Here is a 26,224-nt window from a genome sequence, read left to right on the forward strand (position 1 = left end):
CGGCCCCTAGCGCCTCAGAGGATTTGAAGGACTTTGTGTGCAATCCCAGCCTGCCTCGCTTTCTCTCCCACATACAAAACGGGCATTTGTATTTTTATCCCGCTTTGGCCGCTGAGTGAGTTTGTGTCCCGGCTCTTGCCTCTCTGATTCCAGGTTATTGTTTGGAGGAGAAATCACACCAAATCTCACCGAGCAGACACCAACTGGCAGCTCCTATTTTGAGGCAAATCCGTACCCCCACCCCCACCACCACTGCTGCCCACTCTGTTTCCAACAGCGTGAGGTCAGGGTCAATGTGGTAATCTTACAGAACTCTGTTAGTGTGTATGCATGTGTGTTTGTGCAGAGGGAAAGACGGTGGAAGCACTGAAGCATTTTGAAAACATCAGGCCCAATCAGTGCCCATTTGTTTAGGGACCCTGAGATACCGAGCTCATTGCCTCTCATGGTGACAGAGTGGGAAGGAGCCATTGACAAGTGTTGTTCTATACAGCTACAGTTTGTTTGTGCACCTGCCTGCTTTTTAATGTGCTCCTGCCAGCAGCGAACACAAATAGGGCTTGGCATGCGTTAAAACATAAAGCTACAATGTCTCCTATGCTGCGTACATCAGTTCTCCCTCGTCATTCAAGCTCGAGCGGCAGCCAACAAATTGTCTTTCTTGTGCATTCTGTGACAAACATAAAAATGCACAAGCGTTTGTTTTCAGTATTTTGCTTTTTACCCTGAAAAATAAAGTAAAACGCTGAATAACTGTTCTAATAAGCCGCAGAAACAAAAACATGCCGTTCAGGACATTTGCAATTCAACAACTGTCATCACCGGTGATGCATGCTAGGCCGGTCCAGCCAAAATATTATATTATCATTCTGCTTTCGTTTGCCGGTTGGTACCGCTGCCACTGGCAAGGCTATGGCTGCCTATGTGTGTGTGTAGGTGGGCCAGCATTATGAAGCTGGCCGTGACTGAATGTACTCGCACAACCTGCATTGTGCATTACGCCGCTTGTTCATCTTCTCTCCTTCTCTCTGCCGCCTTTGCTGCCTACCAATCACACCATCCCCGACACTCTCCTCATTTCCTCTTCAACCCTTTCTTTTTTTCCTCTCTGATGCTGCAGCCACCTGGCGAGTGTCCCACGATGAGGTCTTTTACAGCAGACCTTTTCTTTACTCCTCCTTCTAATTGAATAATGCACTCTAGTATAAAATCTGCCTCATTAAAAGGGCCTTCTATGGATTAAAATGCTGAGGCGAACACATTTTCCGCATGCAGAGGTAACTTAATGTATTTGGTTACCTCCATTAATGAAGCAAAAATGAGGGCTGACCGATGGGCTCCAATTTACGTGTTTGCAGGAGAAGGCGGGGGTCTGGTGACTTCGACCTAATGGTACATGCGCAGGGATAGCGGATATTTAAAAATAGCAGTTTTATATGTGTTTTTACATACACGTTTTTGAGTATTCTCGTGAAAATGCATGTCAGTACCTTCTAAGTGCAGTATTCACAGCTGTACATCCTTTGACCTTTCAAATAGACCTCAGAGCAGAATCTATATGAATGTTTAAAGGAATAATAATTTGATCAATAAATCGTCCTATTTTGTCAGTGCTCTCCACATAGCATCCTCAGGTGATGTATAGCAGCCTTACAGACGTCAATATCACAGCTTTACTGCGCCACGGCTCTTGTACTGTACGGAATACTAGTATTTGTACAGTATAGTTGCAGCACAGTATGATCTGGTTGTACTGTGTAGCTAAACTGTTCTATTAATAATTAAAGGTGGTTAGATATATCTGTGACTTCTAAGTACAACGTATTTTAGTTGGTAATTGGTTCGGATGGTTCTGAAAAAACACACCCAAGCTGAAATCATTGCTCATTTCTGTTGATCTATTTTGCTTACTTGCTCATGTATTTTTGAGCCACATTTTTTTAAGTAAGAAAGTCCCTGAATGTGTTCTAGCCGTGGTACCACTCACGAAAGAGACACACAAACGGTTAACTAGAACACAGTATCATAGCTACATGTATTTAGATTGGTGGCCCCAATACTGGCTGACCTAAGACCAGCTACAAAGCCGAGGCAGCTGCTCCCTTCCGCAGAGGCCCACCTCTGAGACAAAGACCGAAGCTCTATCCTGCTCTTTCAGCCTTGTTTAGCACATCCTGTCACACACCAGCTCCCTGTCCCCCTCCTGAATCTACCCACAAGCGTAATATAATTTATTTACAAAACCCAACATGGCCAGACAGAGAGCAAAAAAGCCATTAAAAAGGTGCCAACCATGTGGCCTCCATTGATAAAGTTTGTGAAGCAAACCTTTCTCTTCTTCCCTTTCCGTTGTTTTTGAAAAGCAGGTTGCGACTGTAAACTCCGTTGTATAATTTCAAATTAACCAACCTCATCCCAGTATGGATATGAGATTTCTTCAGCTAATATTGATATGCAGAATTTTCTCATTATCCCAGGCGAATGAAACCGCTACAAACAACAGCCGGGCAACCGTGTCTCATGTGAGGCAAGGAGAAAGAAAGAAAAAAGAGCAAAGGAAGAAATAAAAGTTAATGTTTAATTTGTGAAAACAACGCCCTGACTAATGAATTTCCCAAGTTTGTTTCCTTGCTAACAGCTCCTTGTTTGGCTTTGTTTTAATAGAGTGTGCAGATTTAGAAAAATGAGGGGCAGCACGAGCAAGAGTGGGGGTGGGGATAGGTGTTTGTGCAGAAAACACCTTATTTGGACTTTTTTTGAGGTGATCTGACCGTGCTCTGCCAAAATGAGTTGTTGGAGCTAAGTGTAAGACAAGAAACAGCTTACATAAGGAGCGCATCGCCTGAGGCATTTTAATGATCCAAGGGTCTGGAGACGTGAGCAACAGACGGGCGCTCCTCTGAGCCCCAGACATGAACTGAATTATTACTGTATACAGAAGCCAACATCTCCTCGTAGCATCGCATAAATCCAGTGGGGAAAAAAGGAAGGTAGCCGAGTGTCACGGTGGCCTCAAAGATGTCAGGATATGAGGCAAAAAGAAGAGAGTGCAGTTCAGAGTGAGTTCATAGAAGGCTCTTTTTTTCATGTGAACTAACATTATGAAATGGAATCTCAGCAGTAAATGCAAGGTCACTGTTATTAGCCCTTCATAAAAACCTCTAAAATGTCCATAATTCAGAAATAAAGTCATTATTTTCTAGGCTCATTTCCTCTCGATCTCCTTTTGGAAGCTTAATCTCTTTCTTTCATACTGTTTTCCTTCACCTTAAAATATGCAGCACCACAATTTATAGGTGACTCATACTGACTGTACATTTTTTGAGGCAACCTTTACAAAGGCTAAGGAAATGTCTGGAATTAAAAAACACTGTGATATGAGCAGCTTGCCTCTTCTGTCTCCTCAGGCTTTCAACTCGTCGCTGATTCTAGTCACTAGAAATACTGAAGCTCTGAAGTGGAATAACTTTGCTGAGTGCTTTAACTTTGTTGCAGTCATGAAAGGAACTGTCTTTATTTTTATTCCACGCGCAACAGACACAAGACATACCAAAGACATGCAGGCACGTCGTTTGCATAGAGAGAAGTCGATAAGAAAGAAGATATCTGAATAATTGACTGTGTACATACCTTCAGACTATATGACAGCAACAGAAGCAGCCGTTAAATTCCTTTTTGACAGCTTGTCATTAACACACAAAGCGGGACAGACACACCCTCTCAAGTACAACAGTAGCGCCGGTGAGTGCTGTCTCTCCACCTTTTCATCTCCTCAAGATCTGATTTTAGGAGGAAAAGAAAAACATTTGTATATTTAACTCGATGCCCCTGACTATGAGTTGTTCACCCTTTCACTCGAAAATCCAATGGGTCATTATGTTATTAATCCAAACTACATAATAATCTGCTTTGAGCCTTTGAAGAAACTCAGACAAAAACAAAGAGTTGAGTCATCCTGTTCTGGTCCGGTAAATGCAGGTATGCTGAGGCGTGCGTTCGGGGAGTGGAGCTTCTCGTGAGGAGGGTTAGCGGTTGTGTGCCACAAGTGTGACGTTCCGACCTGCTTGGCCAAGTCGCCCTCACCAGCCTTCGTGCTGACAGCCTTCCTGTTTATTCCTATCATACTCAGCGGTCATATCATTCCAACATCGCACGCTAATATGTCATCTGGTGGGGTTTTGAAATCAGCGCAAACTCTCGGCGACACTCTCAGTGTTGGCACAGCTCGTTATTTCCGAGACATAGAGCATATTTCTCAGGTATCACTTTTTGTTTAATAAAATGAGATTCATTTCCATCTACACACAAACACACACACACCCTGTCCCTGGAGGATGAGAGGAGTGTGTTTGTTCCAACATATCCCAATAAACGTAATTACAATGGGATATTTAATGATTTTTTTCATGTTTTGTTTCTCCTTTTGTACTTTTTTTTAACAAGAGCCTTGTCAGTCTGTAATTAGTGAGCACTGAGAGGAATCAAAAAACAAGAAAGACTTGTTTTTGTTGAGCTCTTTGCTTCACTCAGTCTTCCCTCTCTCCCCCGAGGGGAAGAAGCCTCACACGCAATTTGATTCATAGCCGATTGCCGAATCCAAACTCTCCTGACTTCAGACAGTGTTAACACTCAGAGGCTCACGCCGGTATATTTACAACCTGCAAGATTTTGCTATTAATAAAAGCAGACGTGTCCGTGGAAAGGATGAGACACTGAATCCTGAGGGTGCTTGATGTCTCGGCGCATCTTTGTTTTCACTCTGAGCAGAGCAAAGACCCGGGCGGCTTCCAAAAGTTTTCAAAGGTCTTTGTCTCCGTGCTTTGATACGTATCGCTCTCTGCAGGGGTGACACCAGCCAAGGGTCGGACTCTTGAACACACATAGAGAAACAAGCTTCAAGGCATAAAGCCATAGTTTTTTTCATTATATATAAAGTTAAATGAAGCAAGTTGCAAAACATTGTAGCAAACTTCTACACCTTTCCTTGTAAATTATTAGAATTGTAGCTGTTATTATCTGAAATCTGAAAATATAGAACACTGAACAGAAAAGCACTTTTATAAATCTCAGTAAATCTTTTTTTAACACTTCTTTCATTGCCATTTATGGTATAAGTACCTCAGTGCTAGAACTGGATCTCACTGTGTTGAACTACTCATATCCTGGGGATGTTTCTGGCCTCATTTGTTGTTTATCAAATCTCAGGAACGTAAGGAAAACAACGCAGCAGAAAAGCTTTTATGGACTGTTGGTGTACTAAAGAAGGAATGTATTACTGCAAACAGCATGAGGCAAAGTCCTTAAAGATAGAATGGAGGATTTTGAATTTTCTACCTGAAAGATATATTCAATCATGGAGACCTAAAGCAGCTTTAACATCCTCTGGACACAAGCAAACAGTGAGTGTGAGGGTGCAGAACTCGGGCTTTGTGAAGTTGACACGTGGCGAACACCACATGGGCGAATGTGAAAGAAAGTACTCGGAGTGAACTTGGGGTCACATCGATCTCAGACAGACTGAATGCTGAAGGAGGGAAAAAAAAAGCAAATTTAAAGTTTTTATCTGTCTGCATCAGACCCCGGAGCCATGAAGTATTTCCTTCGTGAGCTACAGGCGAAGCTGACAGGAATGGCCGTCTAGACGAAGGTGGAGGAGCAGGAGGAGGCGCCGCACAAGCAGGTGCTCTTTATAAACACTTCCATTAGAGATTGGAACTGACGCTTGTTGCTGGTGTTTGTCTGCCATTGATCCCCCACCTGTCCATTACACCTCGATTGGGAGGACTTGCTGTTGTCAGTAACTATCATTACAGGAAATCTATACCTAATACCCTTCTTATTATGAATGCTTATTTTAAAGCTTCAATAACAGAGGAGAAGCAGCTTGGGCACGTATCATTATTCCTTCAGGGAATAATGATACGATTTTACAGAGGTTGTTACTTCCATCCTCCACACTCCTTCAGTCAGAAACTTGGGATCCACACAGTATTTCAGTGTCGATATGCAGTCCTTCATAAAAGCATAGATTCTAGCTCTGTAACTTTTAAATTTGAGCCTCATAGATGTGCTGAGACAAAGAAACCAACATGTCTCCCTGCAGCTGCAGATGGTCCTGGGTTGTGACTGTATCAATGCAATGCCAAACAACGTCACAAAGGGCTTTTAAATTGAAATGTGTATTATAGATGTATGGATAGCTGGGCTTAAAATCACAGCGAGCCCTGGAGCCTTTCTGGGCTGTAATGAAACAATGACCCAGGAACTGCCAAATTTAGAGACAAGCTGGGTCTCCCAGGAAGTATCTCCATTTGGGCTGCAATGGCAAGTGTGACCCTCATCTCTCTGCTCCTCACCTCCTACTAATTGAATCAGGCTGCTGCCCAGGATAATTCTGTGTGTGTGTGTGTGTGTGAGAGAGAGAGAGAGAGAGAGAGAGAGAGAGAGAGAATGTATATGTGTTTGCAAGGAGTCTGTTAAACCAGGTTTAAAATTGTTAAAATGTGTCTTTCTGACCCTCGCTTCAGATAACCATCCAATATATTTCACACGTGAAAGGATTGGGAATATTGTGTGCACACACAACCCACCGGGCCTTCTGCCTGCTCCTACCAAAACCCAGGGGGCAAATATATAAGTCTGCAAAAAAGTCATAAGATATCTATTAAAATTGCTCATGGACATTCCCTGGGAAATTATGCATTATAAATTTGCCTTCTCCCCAAACCCACTTCTGATACGAGGCTTTTTACTATTTTCAGATGCATGGATTTAATTACGAAACAGCGGAATAAACATTAAAAATGTATGACCTGAAATTGCCGCAAGTTCTAGATTCTTTTTTCCCCTCCTCCCCTTTTATACCACCTTCTGTTGAATATACCAAAACAATGTTTAAGCACTGTTCAGAGTGTTCCAGGGTATTAATTAAAGGTTTTATCGGTATGTTCTGGTGCAGACCTGGCACCATCGAGGCCAGACATGGACACAAAGAGGGGACGCTCAAGGGAACAACACGCTGTTATTGAGTTTTCTGTCTAATTTCTAATGCTCGCTCACAAACTACGACACCAGGACTCTCATCAGTGTGCAAGATTTAAACAGGGCTTTGAGGAGTCTTATAATTGTGTCTTATTATTAGTCAGTAGTCTGCGTTAAGACTGTTGAGGTAAACAGGGTTTAATTAGGAAGGATAGAGCAATCTGGGACAGATGTTTTGCAGGAGGGATCACGCTGTGACTGTTTTTGGATTGTGTCGTGTTGAGAAAAAAAAAAATCTCCCTCTTTTAGAAAGACAGAAATAATTAATTGTTCCAAACAAGTTCTTGTGCTCACACACACACACACACACACACATACACACACACATCACACATACATGCGTGATGTGTCTGGAGTTGCAAGCGTGGTCTTGTTGTGTTGTTAAGGAGCTTATGTTGTGTATGGTACACAACTGCACCCATGAAAAAGAAAGGAGGGAAGACAAAGGCAAGAATCCCAGCAATTGTTGCATCGGGTTTTTTTTCTTCTTAGAGCTGCGTGTGCTGTAAAACAGTATGTTAGCAGTAAAGAGCTTATGTCCACAGCCTGCGGGGTGGGGTCCCTGACCGTTTTCCTTCAGGGGTAGTTAAGTCAGAGACAGGTATCCCGAGAATGTCTTCCTGACTTCCCCACTAAGTGGCAGCTGCACTGCTTAAAACCTGCTGATGGGATCGTGGGCCTCCACCTCAGCTTAAGTCACCACTAAACCACATGAAACCTCTCCTCTGACGGGCAGTGGCTGAACAAGGATCAACAGCTAACAATGTGGCAGTCAATGCAGCATTTTGGGAAAGTAACAAAAGCAAACACACCTAAGGCGGGTTTTATGGATTCTAAGCCTTAAATAACCACGTCTGCTAAGCTGGAACAACAGAGGAGGGGGGGAAGCGAAGGAGTGTGAGAATGAGAGAGAGCAAAAACACAGAGGAGAGATGGAGAGGGGGTATGTTGGCGAGAGAAATGAGTGTTAAAACAGAGATGAAGAGAAGCAGAGTGAGAGAAAGCAAGCTTTGAGGGGCAGATGATGAGGATGACAGCAAGCAGTGGGAGGGAGGGAGGGAGAAAGGCAGGGAGGGAGGCAGGGAGAGAGGACAAAAAAAAAATCACGCATTCTTGACAGAAGCAACATGGCAGGATCACACAGCTATTTTTCATTCACACTCCTCTGCATTCGCACATGATTCCAAAGGTACCCAAGCCCCAAGGAAGCCTTCCAGCAAACACTGTTTGCCAATTTTTCAAACCTGTCACTCCCTTTTGGCGTATCAGCTTGTGCTGCACAAAGGGCCTCCTCCTAGTGCTGTCGCAATTGTTGTTTTCATTGTGCCCAATGCGAGGTAAACACGTGAGGCTGTGCCGTCCACTCCTCCCCACCCTCCTCCAACCCCCCCAAGGGAGGGACAGCGTTGTTTTGTTTTTTTTCTTTCCACTTGCACCCACATTTTGACAGCACACAATATCTGTGCAGCATATTTCAGTGGGTGTTGAAAAAAATCACATGAACGCCTGAAAACATGAAATAAGTGGTGATAGGTTGAGTAATACATAAGGACAGGATGTGGGGATTGTACACATTGCCTTGTCAGTTCAACAGTGGAAGCCTGAAGTGGTACTGGTTGCTTGGTAATCCACATCATTTTTTAACTCTGTCTCAACGTTTTAACACCTCATGGCTGTTAGCAAAAATGGCTGAGCCTCAGACACTATCTCACCTACAGTCAGCTACACCTTGAAAACAGACTGGACCACTGCGGGCCGGCAGGTGAAATTTAGAAAGTCTCCATTGTTAGTGCAGTTGGTGTCCGATGTCTCTCATGTGCAAAGACACACATATCCACATACACCATTTCCCCCCTCTCTCTTTCTCTTGCTTCATCACACACACAGATACAGTGTTCACTGCCCACAGTGCTCATTATGAGCTTTGACACAAAGTCCACAGAGACTCTGAGCCTAGTAATCAAACAGGAGCCAAAGTGTGTTCCTAAAGGCAGCCTGTCGCTGCTTTAGGTGCAGGATATTGTACTTAAAGAATACTCTCAGCTTCTGCTAAATCCTGGCAATGCCTTAAGAAGTGCATATATGCAAGGTTAATATTTTATGTTTGATTAAAATTTGCATTTGTTGAAATATCCTTGAGCGTGATAGTAAAATTCTACCTGTTCACCTGGATGAGGCTGAGAGTAGTAGTGGCAGTAGTAGTAGCGGAAAGGAACAAATGGTTTATCGTCAAGGCGTGTGAATGTGCTGAGCAAACATGTCGAAATGCTGCAGGCGGTCTCAGGGACAATTCTGCAGCAACTTACAATCAGCTCCAAACATGTCGTCACACAAAGTCCCACTTCATTAGGTCACATGCGTGCCAAAAGTCATTACAGTGAAGAGACTCACTCCAGATTTCTACACACACACGTGCACACACACTCACACAAACACTTCATTCCTGTCATGCGAGCTTCTGGTTTTAAGCTGTATGCTGAAGAGCTGCCTGCATACCTCTGAATAGGCTAGGATGCTTTACATTTCACAGCCTTCCAGTCCACACACACACTTGGTCATTTGGTTTATTTCTTATGCATAAGAATACTTACTGTATTTATTCAACATTCATCCTGTTTGATCCTTGACACCATTTCTTTTAATCTGTCTGAATAAATTCATTGCTATTCAGCCGTCACGCTCCTCAGATATGGAATGAAAAATAGAGGACTTCTTTCATTTGTCTTTAAGATTCATGGCTATTTGATACTCTGGAATCTTTGAAAACAGTAGGCTCCTACGTGCCGCGTCACATCAATAACAGAGTCGACCTTGCAAGACATGTCTTTTCTCGAAAGGGGTGGATGGGTGACTCAGATCTTATTAAATGCTTTTATTTAGCGGTATCAACCTCATTCCTCTCTCCTGGCTCAAGAAATATGATGCACATATTGTATTTCAAATCTCATAAGTCCAGATTCAGCACAGGCAAGAAAAGATGTTGAAAATAGTTAACCAGCAGGCAGGCTTGAGATGGTTTCCTAAACAACAGAGCGAAGTATTGTGCAGCCACTGATGTTTTCTCACTTGTTTAATTTGATCTCATAAATCAAGAACTCAAAGTGGGAAGGGCAGTAAATTACGGGTCCCTAAGGAGCTGTGACACAGGGAAGAGATGAGCCCATTGTGGTGAAGCATGTGCTGCCAATTTAGTGTTCAGGGACCTTCATTTTTGAAATGCTTCCTGCTTGCCCAGGTGGCTTTATCAAAAGAGTTTAGTGGAACATGACGTTCCCACGCCTCATCCAACTCCGGGCCAACACTGTTAGGCTACTGTGACTTCTTTTTTTCTTGGAAGCGTGTCACCCTGAGCTGCACTTTTTGGCAGTGACATGTCTGAATTACTGGGTACAAGCAAGATGAGAGAGCAGTAAAAACCTTTTAAAAAAACTCCAGGCATATGGCCATGGGAGAAGTTGCAGTGGGTGGGGGCGAGCACGACGGAGGTATATTGCCATAGTAACAATGGATAGCCCACCCAGGATTCCTGAGCAAACACAGGCATGCAGTTTAAACAGTGACTGAGGACCCTCGCCAGTTTGCCTCCTTGTTCAAACAAAGTCGTGCTGGCACAGATAACACTGGCATTTTAAACATAAATTACAAGGTCTACAATTGTCATGTCATGTCCCTGATTCACTGGGAGAAGAGGCTGCCTCGGCAAAGAAAAGCTTATTCAAAGAGATTCAAAGGAGTAGACGTGCACACACCCTGACGTAAATCTTTCAAATGTGCAGAGGAAGGAAACAGAGTCAAGGACGGTTTGCATGTTGATCACGTTTGCCCTGACATCAAACCATCACCCGCAATTGGCTTCACAGGGGGGGACAGTAATCTGCGTTACTCAAACATTTGCTGTAGCAACCGCAGAATTCTGATGGTGATTAAACAGAAAGTAACAGTCTCTCCTCTAAGTCCGGCTGGGGATCTCCACAACACACTCGTAAATGTCACCCATGTAGGCACTTAGCTGCTTGTCAAAGTCGCTATGAGCTCCCCTCACGTCACCAGTTCATAAGAGCTCTTCACTGTGTGATAGGCTTCCTTTATGCACTTATGTTCCCAGCAGTTTGCTTCCTTCCAAAGAAGCCTGTTATTAATATATCATTATGGGCAGATTAAATGTGATGGATCTGATGTAAAGTGAAGCTTATTAAGCAAAGGCTGGGTTTGGAATAAAAGTTGAGGTAAAATATGAAAAACCTGGTCATGTTAAAGCAGCTTTGTTTACCATTATTCTAATCATTTTACCGCCCCCAGACATGTCAATTTGATTGATACCCTTGCCTTTTCCCGCAATCCCAGACCTCATCAACCTAGAAAAAAAAACAACAAATGTAACAACATTCCCTATTTTTTCCCACCTCTGTGGGCAAGCTCCCCCTCAAGGCACTTCTCACCACTGAATCCACTCTGTAATTTACAATTGGCTATTGTGTCCCAAGTGTTGCTTTGGACCAACCCAGAGTAAATGAACCATGTCAAAGACCAGTCTCTCAGTCGTGATTACATCCCCCTGTTTCTCTCCCTCCATAATTGCTGCAAACTGAGCAAAACCTCAGAATGTGCTATTATTCAAGCACCTGAGTTCACCCACTCATTCATAAACCAAAATGGGAGTTCTTTGCCAGTGGCCAGTTTGATTGAATATTTGTAGTAGGTACTAAGAACACTGTTGCTGGGAAAAGAGAGGCAGGAGGACTCAATCTCCTCAGACACTGCAAAGAAAAGGAGTAAAAGGTGAAACCAAAGCTAGATAATAAACAGGCTATAGGGCGAGGTGCCGCAAATCAATACCTGAAACCATATTAAATGTCTGGAGCTCCTCAATCCCTTGAAGAATTTGTCTGACTAAAGCCAGCATTACAGTCATCTCTATTTTGCAGTTTGCAACAGGGCAAGCCTATGGGAATGTATAGCATGAGGGCCTGTGTAAGACTATGCATATGCAGTTTATTCTGGCAGAATTATTTTGAGCTATTGAGCTCTGTTGTGGAACAAAACTTTTTATCTGAGCAAGTTTCTTAGCTATTTCATTCCATTTTTTTTTTTTTTTTTTTACAGAAGTCAAATCTGTCACTGATGTATGATGCAAGATATGATCTCTTACTGATTGATTTATCTGATAAAAAAGTAGTGGAAAATGTTTTGTATTCTCCCATCTGTTTGACATTCAGTGTTTAATTGAGTAGAAATAAGATGTACGAAAATACTGAAAACATTTTAAGAAAATTTGGTACATCAGTGTTATGTAGACAGTCTGGATACTGCTGGTGCACATCTGTCTTCATCTGCCTCATGGTAATCACAGACTTTACCAAGGCCGCAACCTTGTTCTCATTTTAATTCGATCCTGTGTCGCTGTATACAGCATGATAAAAGAGCGAGGCAAAGAAAGTACACAACAGGAAGGAGACAAATTGAAAAATTAGCATTTTCAAAAACGCTTTGGCTGGACTTCATATTTCAGTTGATTTGATACGAGCTACCTACTGAGGCTGCTCGTAAACTCCAGCTGCCCCGTGACCTTCATTCTTCAGCAGGCGGGCAGACTCTTCCAGCCTCTGACAAGAGTTATCGGGCCTGGATAATGGCCTGCTCTCTGCCCGCTAAGGCCCCATCCATACTGAAGCTTCTCCTGCCCTGCGACCGCTTTGCTAATGAATATTTGGGGGGGTTTTTTTGCATACATTTTTGTATTATCGTAGATGGTATGTGCACATTGCACTGAAATACAATTTTTTAGTCACGGCAGTGTCCAATAAATAGCTCAGTTGGAGCAAAGGATCTTGCAGTGCTTTGCTCGAGGGCACTCACAGTTACTGAGAGTCATCGTTCCCCCAGATTTGTCGTCAGTTTTTAGCAGTTGACGATAAAGTGCTGCTTTAGCCTTCGGGCTCCATCTGCCTGTGTGCGCATGTGTGTGGAGAGTATATGTAATAAGCAGACACACACACGCACACAAGTATAATGAACTGCATTCCTTGGGTAAACACAACAATACAGGCACACGCACACACAGAGGATATTGAAACCCTCTCAGGCATGTCGCAGCGCATGTGCCTGGCGTGCAGGATGATGGAGAGGCTGAACTGTGGAGGCCCCGTTTGCTCTCCTCTCCAGCCCTCACAGGGTACACAAACACACATATTCATACTGTACACCCACACACTTTATCACATCCTTACACATGCACATCCACCGCAGTATGTACCCGCTGAGTACACATGCACAAACTTTCACACAGGTCCCCCCAGGCTTTGATGGATGGTTGGTGAGTGCTCTACCTCCTGTTTCATACACATATAATCTCATTTGGGGGCCGCATGGTGGGAGCTGCAGCAAAACAGGGCTAATAGAAGCAGTCAAGCTGTCCTATTCCTCCCCTTCCCCAAGTCAAGTCATATCCATTATATTCTGCTGCTTAGCAAATGTGTATGACTGCAGCCTGTTAATAAAAAGCTATATCCTTTGGACAAAAAAAGGCAAAGCTTTTGGTTGCATTATTTATCCAGGACAATTCTTAATGTGTCTTGTGCAGCTGGGAGATCTCAGTGCATCTTAATATTTTAGCAGTTTCTTAATACAAAAGAGGGGAGGTCAAAGTCAAAAGGGGGAAGTATGTGGGAAGAGATAGAACAGGTGCGTGTCTGTCAGAGCCTTAAATAAATCAATGTGTACCTGAACCCTGGGTGAAGGTTGTACCTATTAAATACGCTTCGATTACACTGCTGAACTTGTTAACTCTCGCCCTGTCAACACTGCTCTGCAGGCACACACACTCCGACCCATCGTCTTACTAAGTCCGGCATCTTTCTTCTGTCCGTCTGGGAGACAGTGTGTCATTTAAAGTGTCTTTTTTCTTCACCTGTCACATCTGCTTGAAAAACAAGTCCGCTTTGCTCTAAGGAGCTTTACACTTGACTGCTGGAGCAAAAGGTGGCACTTACGGGTAAATTATGGATCAACACATCTGGCTTTCATGGCTCTTATTCTCATTTTCACGAAGGCCGCGTGTGACAACGTGGCTGACGCTGGATGGGGTTTAAATCGCCACCCCATGACAGAGGGGGGCCACAGACCCTGCTGGCAGTTCCCTTGACACCCTGGACCCATGTGAGCAACACTGACAGGAAGTGATTCATCTGATTCATCGCAGTGTTTCCTCCACACTGAGGGAGGCCCGGAGAGACAGAGAGGCGTGCGAATGCAAACATGCCCTATGCAGAATAACTTTGCTAATAAGAGAATCCAACAACAAAAAAAAAGCCCAAATGCAAAGACCCATGTTCCACCTGTGTGAATCAGCACGAAGAGAATGAATGGCCCACGACCTTTTCTGCAAAACAACAGCAAAAAAAATCACATCATTATGGGACTGACTCTGCCAGACATTTTTGCAATTTTGATGAGGTACAATGTCAGAGTAAACAAAACACCATTGTTTTGCCTATTAGTCCCACAAACATGAAGCTTTACGTCTGATCCGTGTTGTGATCCAGCTCGTCGACAGAGAACTATTCCCCTGGGCTGCACACCAGCAGTGCAAAGTGATGTTCTCATTTAGTTGGCTCTCGCTTCTACAGTCGATACAAGAGGACGGCTATTGAGAAAACAACAAGGCTAGCATAGCATATCATAGACCTTGGGAGCCTTGTAAAAGTCAATTTGCTGTACAAACTCCTCCTAACAGTTGCCATGAAAAACAAGTCTGCAATACAGTGTGTGTGCAGTGATTGATAGTGCCACAGGAAAGGCAAATCTGCAGAAATGAATCAGCTTTATCCTGGTGAGCCCTATCTAATGCGATCGCTGCCGAGTATGAAATGAAATTCCATTTTCGATGACATCAAATTGAAAGAAGTGGCGAGAAGAAGGTGGCATCTCCGACGCTGCCACTTACAATCAGCAGCGTGGAGAGCAATCAAGGTAGCATGCGCCTTAAATTTCTTGTCTGCTTTGTCCCTCACCCTGCCTGCTCCTCCTTCTATGTATTTCGGCACCTTATCTTGACAAATGTTACAGAAGACGTGGGACTTTTTCAGCGTCTTCAATCATGAGTATTTATTGTCATGTGAAGGCACCTGAGCACATTTATTTATTGTGTGCTGAGAAGATAAAGAGGGGAGAAAAAGAAGGCAAAGAAGGAGAAATTAAGCAATAATTTTCATGCTTCGACATATGGGTGAAAACAGTGCAAAAAAAAACTCAGTGTTAACATATTATGCAGAGTAATAATACAGAAACCTTGTGACTTTCTCTCTCAGTCACCACCATTTCTGCTTGCGTATCAGGTAAGTCTAATCCTTAGATTAGTAATTGCCTTAGAGCGAATGCATTCAAATCACCAAACCAAATTACGGCAGAAAATGCTGCCTGCGGCAATTTCATGAGTATTACTGTGCTCTCTTACTCCTTCCATTTTCCACTCGGAACATAAACAACAAAAGTCTGAGCAGCCATAGATTGAATTAAGCTGTAATAGATCCCAAACAATTTTTGATAAAATTAGCCACAGTTGGTGGTACGCAGCACCACACAAAGGACAAGTACTAATAATAATGTGGCAATAAACAAACCAACTCATTCCACATGATCTTATTTCTTACTAAATACAAGATTTCCAGATTGTGTTGTTTTTTTACCTTTTCCCTCACCTTTAGCACTCTATCACTCTATGCTGAAATCAGTGAGGTTGCTATTAAAACTGTTTTCATGATTTTGTTCCTTTAATGTGATAATCAACTTATTGCTTATTTGACTTTGCAACTGATGCTGCAATTAATTTGTGACCTGAATTCAGTTTTCATAATAAAAAAACCAAACTTTCTCTGCTTTCTGCAAAAGAAAGCTGACCTGTATCAGCAATTACTGAGGGTGGGCGTGGCAAAACACGGTAAAGCTCCTGTGGAACCTCTTATCAAGTAATTACCTTATGCTGAGCTCAATAAAGGACTGACTGCCACGACAAGATAAAATCACACAAGAGCCATTGGGGGAGTTTGGCACCTGCAGGACATAAGTGGGGATGACTAGCAGAGAGGAATACACAAAAGTTTCTGTGTTGGCATGATTGGTCAGTTGCAGCTGTCCACATAAAACTGAAGACACCTGGAATACAGGGGCTTTGTGAGTTTCAATTGGTCAGTTGTGGCTTTTCATAGGTGTTTAGGCTGCTACATTTTGTAGGTTAAAACAAACGAGGCCAGAGGCAAAGTACTGCATTTCCATATTGGCTTCCTGATCTGCCTGGAGCCTGAAAGACAATCATATCCTATGTTTTGGCTACAAACACCATCTAGGTGACCTCCATTTGCATGGTGCTGTTGTGCATGTGTGGCTGGGAGAGGATTTGCCCTATGCAAATCAGGCACTCTGAGGCTGAATTCCGCTTTTGCCGGAGAGGTTGCAGCTATAAGGAGGCACAGGAGGAACAGCTGGCCAGAGCACAGGAGGTGAACACAGGGGCTTGGGTTTAGGGCAATGTCCAGTTGTGCTTGCTGCATCAGCCCTGAGGCAGGATAACCTGATATAAGTGCGTGGACTCGGGCTTATGCCTGCCCTGAGGGGCTATGCTGCGAGAACACAGAATACAAGCTGCTGTGGCTCACTGCTGATTAAAAGAGATCCACCTGGGCACAAGTGGCGCTTTGAAGTGCAATGATAAAACAAAAGCTGATGGCTTGTGCTAATTCGATGGCTAAGTGATTTCATTCCTCACTACATTACGGTTGGACAGCATTATTTTCTGGCACTGGATAGAACAGAAGCTACTGCCAAAAGTAATAAAGTTAAGTGTTCTGTTAAGTGCATGCACTACTCATCAGCCTCCAGATGTAAGGATTGTGTGCAGATATGTAAGGAGTTGATAGAATGAGTATAATGCAGCAAGTTAAAAAAAATAATAATAATAATATGAAAAAGTCGCAATGAAATGAGTTACAGGAGGCGATGAAATGTCAGGTCTGTTGCCACTCCGGTTCAAGCCCTCGACAGCTGCTGGGTGACACGCTGGCTTCTCCCCCACAGTTATCTCAGCTTAATGACTGTTTAAATGTCTGATGGGCTCAAAAGAAAGGCTCGCCTCACCGATAAACTCCCTCAGTTGCCTGGTTACCTGCCCAAGCAAGTTGCCAAGCATTTATTGTGAGATTAGGAAGGCGATGAGAGAGAAAGACGGAACCTGATACCTAAGAGATTACAGTCAATGGTCAGCACTATTCTCTTACCCCCTCCCCGCCTTTCTCTCTGTCTTTCCATCCAACCCCAATTCCCCTGTGAAACAGTAGGGGCCATTCTCTATACCGCTAACAGGGCCGTCTTTCTTGTGCCTGTCTCTATCTCTTCCCACAGACGGACAAAAAGAGAGGGAGTGGTAAAAAGGACTGGTTTGTGGCTGAGGATGCGTGTATGTGCGTGTTGTACGTGCGTGTATGAAAGAAAAAACACACACATGAAGAAATACGTCCCTCATCATCACTTGTCATAAAGCTTAAGTACACAGCGTGAATAGGTTGAATTGTATATCGCACCAAATGTGATAAAAATGTCAAATTCAAACAAATTTCTGTACTAAAGTCGTCAAAAATATTTCATTTCACTACATTTTCAATACCACATTTTCAAAACAATAAAATAGATTTTTGATTGTATCAAAATTTACCAAAGCTATGGAAAAAACACATCTGCAGTGAGATTTTCAAACCAAGGCTGCACAGAGTTATGTGTGGAGTGATTTTTCTTCTGTACAAGCAATGCATTCAGGTGGTTTCAAAAAAAAATTTCTTCTTTTCTTGGTATCAAGTAAGAAAGTAAAATAGTAGTATAGAATCCTATTTATTTTGTAAGAGAAATATAAAATGTGCTAAAAACATAATTTTGTTCAGTGGCTTAACGACTTTATACCACTAACCCAGATCTTGCATAAATTGTTGCACACAACTGTAACTGAGTGGTTTATTGTGTCTTTAGCTGTTCAGAAAAAAAACAACATTTTTAAATGCCGCATCCCTAGAAATCAGGAGCATGACCGCTTCACTACTTAATCTTACAGGGGAGACTATTTAATGTCATAATTGAAGCACATGTACACACACCTTCTCTTCAGTTCGCTCTCTTGTGCAGCCATTAAATTACACCCTGTTCACCCCAACAGAATTTATCAACAGTGAGTATATACTGGACCCATGGGATAGAAAAGGCAATTTAAATACCTGCCAGCTATTGTATATTAAATACCTAACAGGCTACACCACGCAATAAACATGGATGATATTGCCCAGTAGGCCGCTGAACACTTTCTTTGCTATTCTCTCACAATCTAAGTACTGCGAGAAAATCCTCTTTGTGTATTATGGTTTTGTCTTTGACACTGTATAGTAACAAATGCACAGTTCATAAAAGTTACCGCAGCACTAATGTAGAGAGTAAATAAATAATTATATAAGTGAAGCATAGTGACACACAATACATGCTGCTGCAGCAGCAACAAATAGAGTGCCCTTTTAATTATGCAGGAGACATCCGAAAGCAACAGCACTCCTCACACTCAGAGAAGCAGCTCAGTGAATACACCATATTAGAAGCTGCTAGAGACAGAGTAGGGGAAGAGAAGGGATAGAAGTAAAAGGGGAGTGAAATGATTTGAGAGGAGAGGTAGTAACAGGGAGGGGAGAGGGATACAGAGATGAGAGTGGAGATTTAAAAAGAAACCACTGCAAGAAAAAGGCAAGACCGAGAACACCAAAGTAAATGTGTGTAATGTGGCGGGGACTGAAAATACTGAGAGAGAAAAAGGAATACGTGAAGGGAAAACAGGCAGCATACCCACCCATGCTGCCTGTTTGCAAGGCATGCAAGGATGTACTGCACGGGGCCAAAGGACAGTTGGGGGGGGCAGTAGGCACCGAAACACAAAAACATGAACAAAGAGACATCTAGAGGAAATGAAAGAGGAAAACAAAAACAGAAAATGAAAAAAAAGTACAATCCAGCTGTGTTGTGAGAGAGAGAGAGAGCAGCAGTTTGGAATTCTAAGGCGCAGTGCTGACACCAAGTAAAAGAAAAATCAATAATTCATTAGACTGCCATAGAAAACACATAAAACAGTCCTGTTCTTTTTTTTCTTTCCCTGAAAACACAAATCAGCTGACTTCATTATGTATTAGCTTTGTTTCGTGTTGTTGTCGCACATACCAGTGCAAAAACAGCCAAAAGTAAAAAGACTGAACTGATGAAACACATTTCTTGAAATTTGAATATATCATCATGCCACCTACTCCAGCAGGAAAAATGCAAGAGAAGAGTTACTGAGAGGGAAAAAAAAGGAAGAAAAGCAAAAACAGAAGGAGGCATGTGAGACCAACCCGAGGCTGGATGAGAGCGGAGTAAAAGAAAAGCAGGTAGAAAATGGCAGGCAGTTAAAGATGAGGAAAAAGATAATATTAAAAGAGACTGAGACACCATATGGGAGGTGGTGTAAAAATGTCCAGCTTCAACATTAGGTCAATGAATTGATGAAGAAGTGCAGATGAATGTTAATACGACTCCCCGACCAGATGTTTCCACTTTAGCCGAGACTGTAAAACTGACTCACAAACCTAACAAAGCCATGTTTGTGCTGAATTCACTCTACATCTACCTTCCTCTCTTATCCTCTTCCTTTTTTCTTTCTTTCACAAAAAGACAAGGCAGCCTTTTCACAGACAGAGGGCAGGGCAATGCTTGACATGGCTGAGGGGAATGTAGCCGGCCCCTACCTCACTCCCCTCTGGGATAAAATAACTGCAAACCAAACCCTTATGTGAGCTGTCTGCAACACTCCGACACATATTTGCCAAAGTTAGTGGTTGTGACAGCCCTTACGGAAAAGGCCGCCCCAGCACATGCCATGATAAAAGTGAAAAAGTTGGCCTTGTTTGGTTGAGTAGTAACAAAACCCCCTCTTAAGCTAATCTAAACCTTTCTCCTCTCTTTCAATATTACAAGTGAATGGCACTCCAAACCAAAACAGATCAATACCGCTAACTTGACACACATTAGCACCATAAAGGCAACAAGACTACTGAGACTAGCCCTGTCAGAAAGCATTATGGTAGAGAGAACACTAAGAGGAAGAAACAGAGGACATTTAAGAGTGGTGGAGGGGGGATAAAGAACACAGAGACGTGTCTTCTTACCTGTTTGTTGTACTTGTTGATAGTTTGACTGCTGTATTCTGAGCAGTGGTCAGATCCAAGGGAAATGTTATCTCCGGTGCCAACAAAGGTATTGGCAGGGGGCAAGTCCTGAACTGCCTGGTGCTTTTTACCAGCTGTTGGTGACTGCGGGTGAAGCTGGACAGTAGGGAGTGGTGAACTGGACTTGTAGTGCCGGGCTAGATCTGGGCTCCCTGGCCCTCCGTTGACTGAACGGTAGCGGCCCATGCCAGGACTGTCCGACAGCTTCTCGTTGACGCCATCATAGCGCTGCCCGTTGGGTTTTGAAGCCTCTACAGTGACGATACTGCTATAAAGTGGCTGTTTGGACTTTTGTTTCTTCTTATCCTTCTTGGGCTTCTTGGACTTGTCATGCTGCTGTGGTGTGAAGAAGTCTTCATGATCCTTCTTGCCAGCCTCGTAGCCATTCTTATTCTTGGGACGGCAGTAACGGGCCATGACTACAACTAGAATAATGAGAATGACTGTCATGATGCCTGAAACTACACCAATTACAATGCTTAGCCGCTGCTTGCTTAGATCATAGTTGGGGTCACCAGCAATGTTGGTGTTGAGAGACGTGCTCAGGCTCTTAGCCACCTGGGCCTCCACCACTGTTGAATTGGAAAGAGTCTCGTTAACATACACATGCACTAGTGTGGTTGTGCTCTGTGAAGGCTGGCCACTGTCATTCACCTGGACGACTAGTCTGTGGAGGCCATAGTGCTTCTGCTCCAACTTCCCCACCAGCGAAATGACCCCGGTTCCCCCATCAATCTCAAACAGCTTGAAGGGGTTTCCTCCAATGATGCTGTAGTTCAGGTCCGCATTGATGCCAGTGTCTGTGTCAGTGGCTATGACCGTTCTGACAACTGTTCTGATGTTACTGGAGGGAGGAAGAAGGGTGTAGGAGCTGTTAATTGGGAAAGTGACAGTTGGTGCGTTGTCGTTTTCGTCCATGACAAAGAGTGAAACTGTGGCAGTGGCAGATCTGGGAGGGTCACCCCCATCCACAGCTTTGACACGGAACGTGTATGTAGTTTTCTGCTCTCGGTCAAAAGACAGTGTAGAGAATATAGTCCCAGTGTCATTCTCAATTGAAAATATGTCCTCCTCTTCCTCAATGAAAAGACTCATCTCTGCATTTTGGCCTTTATCTGCGTCAATAACTGTAACCATGCCAACTGGGCTGTTTGGCTCGAGATTCTCTTTGACATAGAAGGTGAACACATCCTGCATGAACTTTGGTTCGTTGTCATTCTTATCGGCCACAAGGACAACCACTGTTGCAGAGCCTTGAAGGGTGTTTATGCCCTTATCTTTGGCTATCACTTTGAATTCGTAGCGCTCCGTTTGCTCTCTGTCTAGAATGGTGTTTACTCGGATGTCACCACTGTCTGCATCGATAGAGAAAATCCCATTTACTGATGAGTCTAGGGAATAGGCTATTTCAGCGTTCTTCCCACTATCTGCGTCAATGGCTGCCACTGTTGTCACCCTCTCGCCAGGGGCATTGTTTTCTGGAAATGACACCTCTACAACATTTTGGCTGAAAACAGGGGAGTTGTCGTTAGTGTCGCCCACTTTGACAATAAGAGAGTTATTACTTGCCAGGCTGGGGCTTCCAGAGTCCACAGCCACTATGACCACATTGTATTCCTGTGTGGCCTCATAGTCCAACGGTGCAGACGTGTGGAGGAAATATTTCTTTTTATTCTGCTCACCCTCCATCTCACTGGCCGGTTTGAGCTGAAAGGGCACATCTCCTACGACTGTGCAGGTCACAATGCCATTTTCCCCCTGGTCGCGGTCTGACACTTGAACTAAGGCAATGGGTGTGTCCACCACCACATCCTCAGCCACATTGGCTATCCCATCTTTCAAGAAAATGCGTCCAATTTTCCGTATCTCAATAGCAGGAACATTGTCATTCTCATCCTTGATGTTCAGCACCACAGTGGCTTTGTCCATTTTTGGTGGCTGGCCTCGGTCACGGGCCATTACTGTGAATCTCAGTTGGCTCACTTCTTCACGGTCAATGCGGTGCAACACACTCAGCCATCCGGTACTCTCATCCAACCTCAGTAGCCTCCTTACGGACTCTGTGGCTGCCCCAAACACATACTCGATTTGACCGTTAACCCCCACGTCTGCATCAGTCGCTTTGAGCTGCAGTATGGGGGAACCAGGGGAGCTGTTTTCAGGTAGGTCAGCTTCATACACACTCTTCTCAAACCGCGGACTGTTGTCATTCACATCAGTGATCATCACTCTAAGAATGGCCTGGGACGAGCGAGGTGGATCTCCTCCATCCCTAACACGCAATGTGAGCTCATAGGAGTCTCTCTGCTCCCTATCAAGGGCCCCTTTAATGATGAGTTGAGGCTGCTTCTCTCCATCAGTTGTGTCAGCAACTTGCAGTTCAAAGACACTGCTCCTGCTTGCGCCTTCCTCAAATCTCCTCTTCCCCGAGTATGAATCCCCAGAAGAGCCCAAGCGCCTTGAGTTCTCTCCATTGTCCTGGATAAGCTCATATCTCTCTATTCCATTTCTGCCAAAATCTCTGTCTGTGGCTGTGGGCAGCAGATAAAGGGTTCCAATGGGTCTGTTTTCCTCCACAGACAGTGTCAGGACAGGAGAAGGAAAAGACGGGGTGTTATCATTTATATCTAATATGATGACTTTTCCCTCAAAGAGGTCGACCCAGCTTTGGGCTGGTCCAATCACTGACACTTCAAAATCTATGAAACACTCATTCTCATCAAATATCATTTGGCACTGCTGTAATTTTTCACGGTCTATGCGCCTTTCATTGGTGGTGAGCTCACCTGTTATGTTGTCTATTTTGAAAAAATCTGAGCCTGATTCGAGAGTGAATGTCACCTCGCCGGACCCGGCAACAATGCCCAGATCGGCGGCTACGTTCCCTACTCTGATATCGGCGGGTCCCTCCTCGGCCAAACGGTAGCGAAGCACTTGCTTGGCAGCGGGCAGATGCACGAGCTGCAGGATGAGCATGCAATAGTACAAATAGTCCACTGCACCAGTAGTCCTCATTGTTCTCCACTGAAAAATGTCCACTTAGACTTGGAAAAGAATGTCAGAAAATTGAATCACTGCGGAAGAGTCCGAAATTGTAAAAGAAATCTCGTTTTCATTAAGAGCAAAACCCTCTGTTGCGGGATGCGTGAGACTTCATCATCCGGACGACTTCCTACATCGCTCCTGCTGCGGCGAAAAGCAGCAAGTGCACGGGCTTTCGTCTCTTCTCTTCTTTCCCTCTTCTGTCTCGGGATGACAGTAGCTCTTTCCTTATTTAAATAATATTAAAAAGGCAGTGAAAAGGGAACACCCGAAAGAAGCTCAGTGCGCTCCGGGTGGTGCCACAAATATTTGAATTTCATGCGCGTAAAAGTCGAAATGTTATTGTCCGCGCATCATATCACCAGAAAGTAAATTCATTCCATATCCTGTCGTTTTACTCACAGTTTGTGGGTAGAATCTCCTTTGTGGGTGAGGCTGCAATATTCCTCTGCCCGACGATATGTCCACAAATGTCAGAGGATCATTTAAATGCCGCGCAGTTTCCAAACTCGTCATACGGCGAGTGCCGAGTGCGCGGAGCCTGTCAACTCTCCGGACATGAGGATGTGAATATGAGGCAATTTACCTGTCCGGTTGCCTACTCTACTCTCTTCCTCCAAGTCACTTGCAGCCAGTAGGCATATAGTTACTCTCTGCTTTTGCAAGTCAACTCCACAATGCACAGCCTACTGAAAAGGTTGTATTAGAAAGAGAAAAAAAAATCAAACGGGAACAAAAATTAAAAATGTACATCCGACGTGGTTTTCAGGAAACGTTGGTTGGATTTCCTCAGTGTGTCCAGCATATTCAGCCTGTTCCCTCACCTGCAGACGCGCCGCATGTGTTGGCAGCCCCTTTCTGCAGCACTGTGAGAGGGATTCACAAATGATATTGCAGTCTCTCTCTCTCTCTCCTCTTTCTCCCTCCCTTTCTCTCTCCTCTCTCTCTCCCTCTCCACCCCCGATGGTTTCTTCTCCCCCGGCAGCGCACGTAAACAGGGTCGGACTTGGTCTTGATCGCCGTGTCCAGACGCCAGCAGACAATATTTGAGGAAATGGGCTATATGAAGAAGATGCCTTAATATTGTCGTTTTCATCGATATTTTTTCTAGCCGTCACTCGGCACTTTGTGAACACAGTTTGGATGCTTCACATTTATGCCTGATGTTACTCTGAGACGGCGAGATATCCAGTAGAGAAATAATTTGATTGTCTTTTGCATCATAACAGGCATTTTACAGTAACGTCAGTAACGTTGTAGTGGTGTGGTGCGGGGATTGTTTGTCGCAAGAGATTCCTTGTGTGACAATAAAACACACCTTCAAAGCTTAACTTTACCCACTGTTGGCGACATAAGTTATATGCTTTTAATATGAAATGAAGCAGCTCCGGGTCTCGGTGTAGCAGCGCGCAACACCGCCGCTGCAGGACAAACGAGACGGGACGGGGCAGCTGTGCGCAGTGCTGTGGTTTCCCTGTGGTTACTAATGTGAATGCGTGTGGTCGCCAATGTGCTGTGCTCTCCGGCGCTGTGCTCTCACATCTGTGTGTGTGTGTGTGTGTGTGTGTGATGATGGCTGTTTAGTTCACTCAGCATCCAGCAGTCTGACACTGTGGCTATGAATTCGTTTGCGGAAAGATGAATCAAGAGAGAAATCCCTACGGCGTGACACCCCCCTCCCTTCAACACACACTCACACACACACACACACACACGCACGCGCGTTTTGAACAAGGGTCTTTCTTATTCGGCCACTGCGCAAACCCAACTCCGTGAGAATAGTGTACGCGCCTGTGTCCTGCCGCAGATCCAGTACAAGTACTCTGGTACAGTATTTAATACACACTCACATGATGCTGGCGGTCAGTCAATATAAGCAGAATCCTGCTTATATTTTCCCCAAGCATGTGGCCGATAAATGTGCACATTTTTCGGTGTTTCACTACTCCAGCACGTATGCGCATTTTCACTGCTGTATTAAGTGCAACAAGAGAGGAAACTGTGGGCTTTGTGCTTTAATGCGGTCTGCTTTTTTTAAATACAGGGACAGTGCGGCGCTGTGTCTCAAATTATACAGTGGATGAGTGTAATGAGTGAGGGACAGAGCGGGATAGAGGGAGAGATATGAGGGTGGAGAAGCAGAGGGGTGGGGGGGCAGCCAGTCTCAGCAGCTGCATCTTTCTCAGACGGCTGTCTTGAATTCCAGCAGTGGCTTTATCCTTGCTAACTAGCGCCCTCTATCGTCACATCAAAATCAAACCCCTTCAAAAAGGCTGTCGTAGGAATGCAGATAAGGAGGGTAAATCCGTCCGTGTTGTACTTGAACAGTGGCCACTTAGGTGTGATAGTTTGATCCTTTAGTTGACAAGTTTCTCTTATAAAGAATTTTTCTATTTAATTTTTATATCAGTTATTCTATTTTTTCTTGACATGACTCACAAGGTGGAGATGAATGTAATGAGACCGTTTTAATCATGACAGATATGTAGACCTGATGGAAATAGAATATTTAAGTGGGCTGTAATTCAGCAGACTTTCCTTAGAATGATAAATATGAGTATGTTTTGTTTAGCAAATATTACGTCATGAACCAGTATTATCAGTATGATTCATGAGGAATCATACATATAGATTGTTCCCACCAAAGTCAGTGTTATTTTTATATTACTTTTAAGGCATTTACCCAAAGTTCTGACAAGCTCAATTTTTTACCTTAAGAATGTTACATATTTATTGTCAGTTCACATTAAAATCTGCAGAGCAACACACATATTAACAATAATTAAAGTTCCCCTCCGGTCAAAAATATATTTCTGTTCTTGGTTGAACATCTGAGATTCACCTCATAGTGAGATGTTTTTGCA

General features: G+C 43.8%; 1 protein-coding gene across 3 annotated transcripts in view; it reads right to left on the bottom strand.

The window, feature by feature from the left end:
* pcdh7b (protocadherin 7b) overlaps positions 1-24,257 on the bottom strand; it is a 103,404-nt gene extending 79,147 nt beyond the window's left edge. For all 3 annotated transcript variants that reach the window (XM_046380221.1, XM_046380220.1, XM_046380222.1), the window contains exon 1: positions 20,259-24,257. In XM_046380221.1, coding sequence (XP_046236177.1) covers positions 20,259-23,333 — 3,075 coding nt within the window. In that variant the 5' untranslated portion in view covers positions 23,334-24,257. The remainder of the gene's footprint in view (positions 1-20,258) is intronic.
* Between the last annotated feature and the right edge of the window lie 1,967 nt (positions 24,258-26,224).

The sequence above is a fragment of the Scatophagus argus genome, chromosome 23 (assembly GCF_020382885.2).
Source record: "Scatophagus argus isolate fScaArg1 chromosome 23, fScaArg1.pri, whole genome shotgun sequence".
Classification (NCBI taxonomy): Eukaryota; Metazoa; Chordata; class Actinopteri; family Scatophagidae; genus Scatophagus; species Scatophagus argus.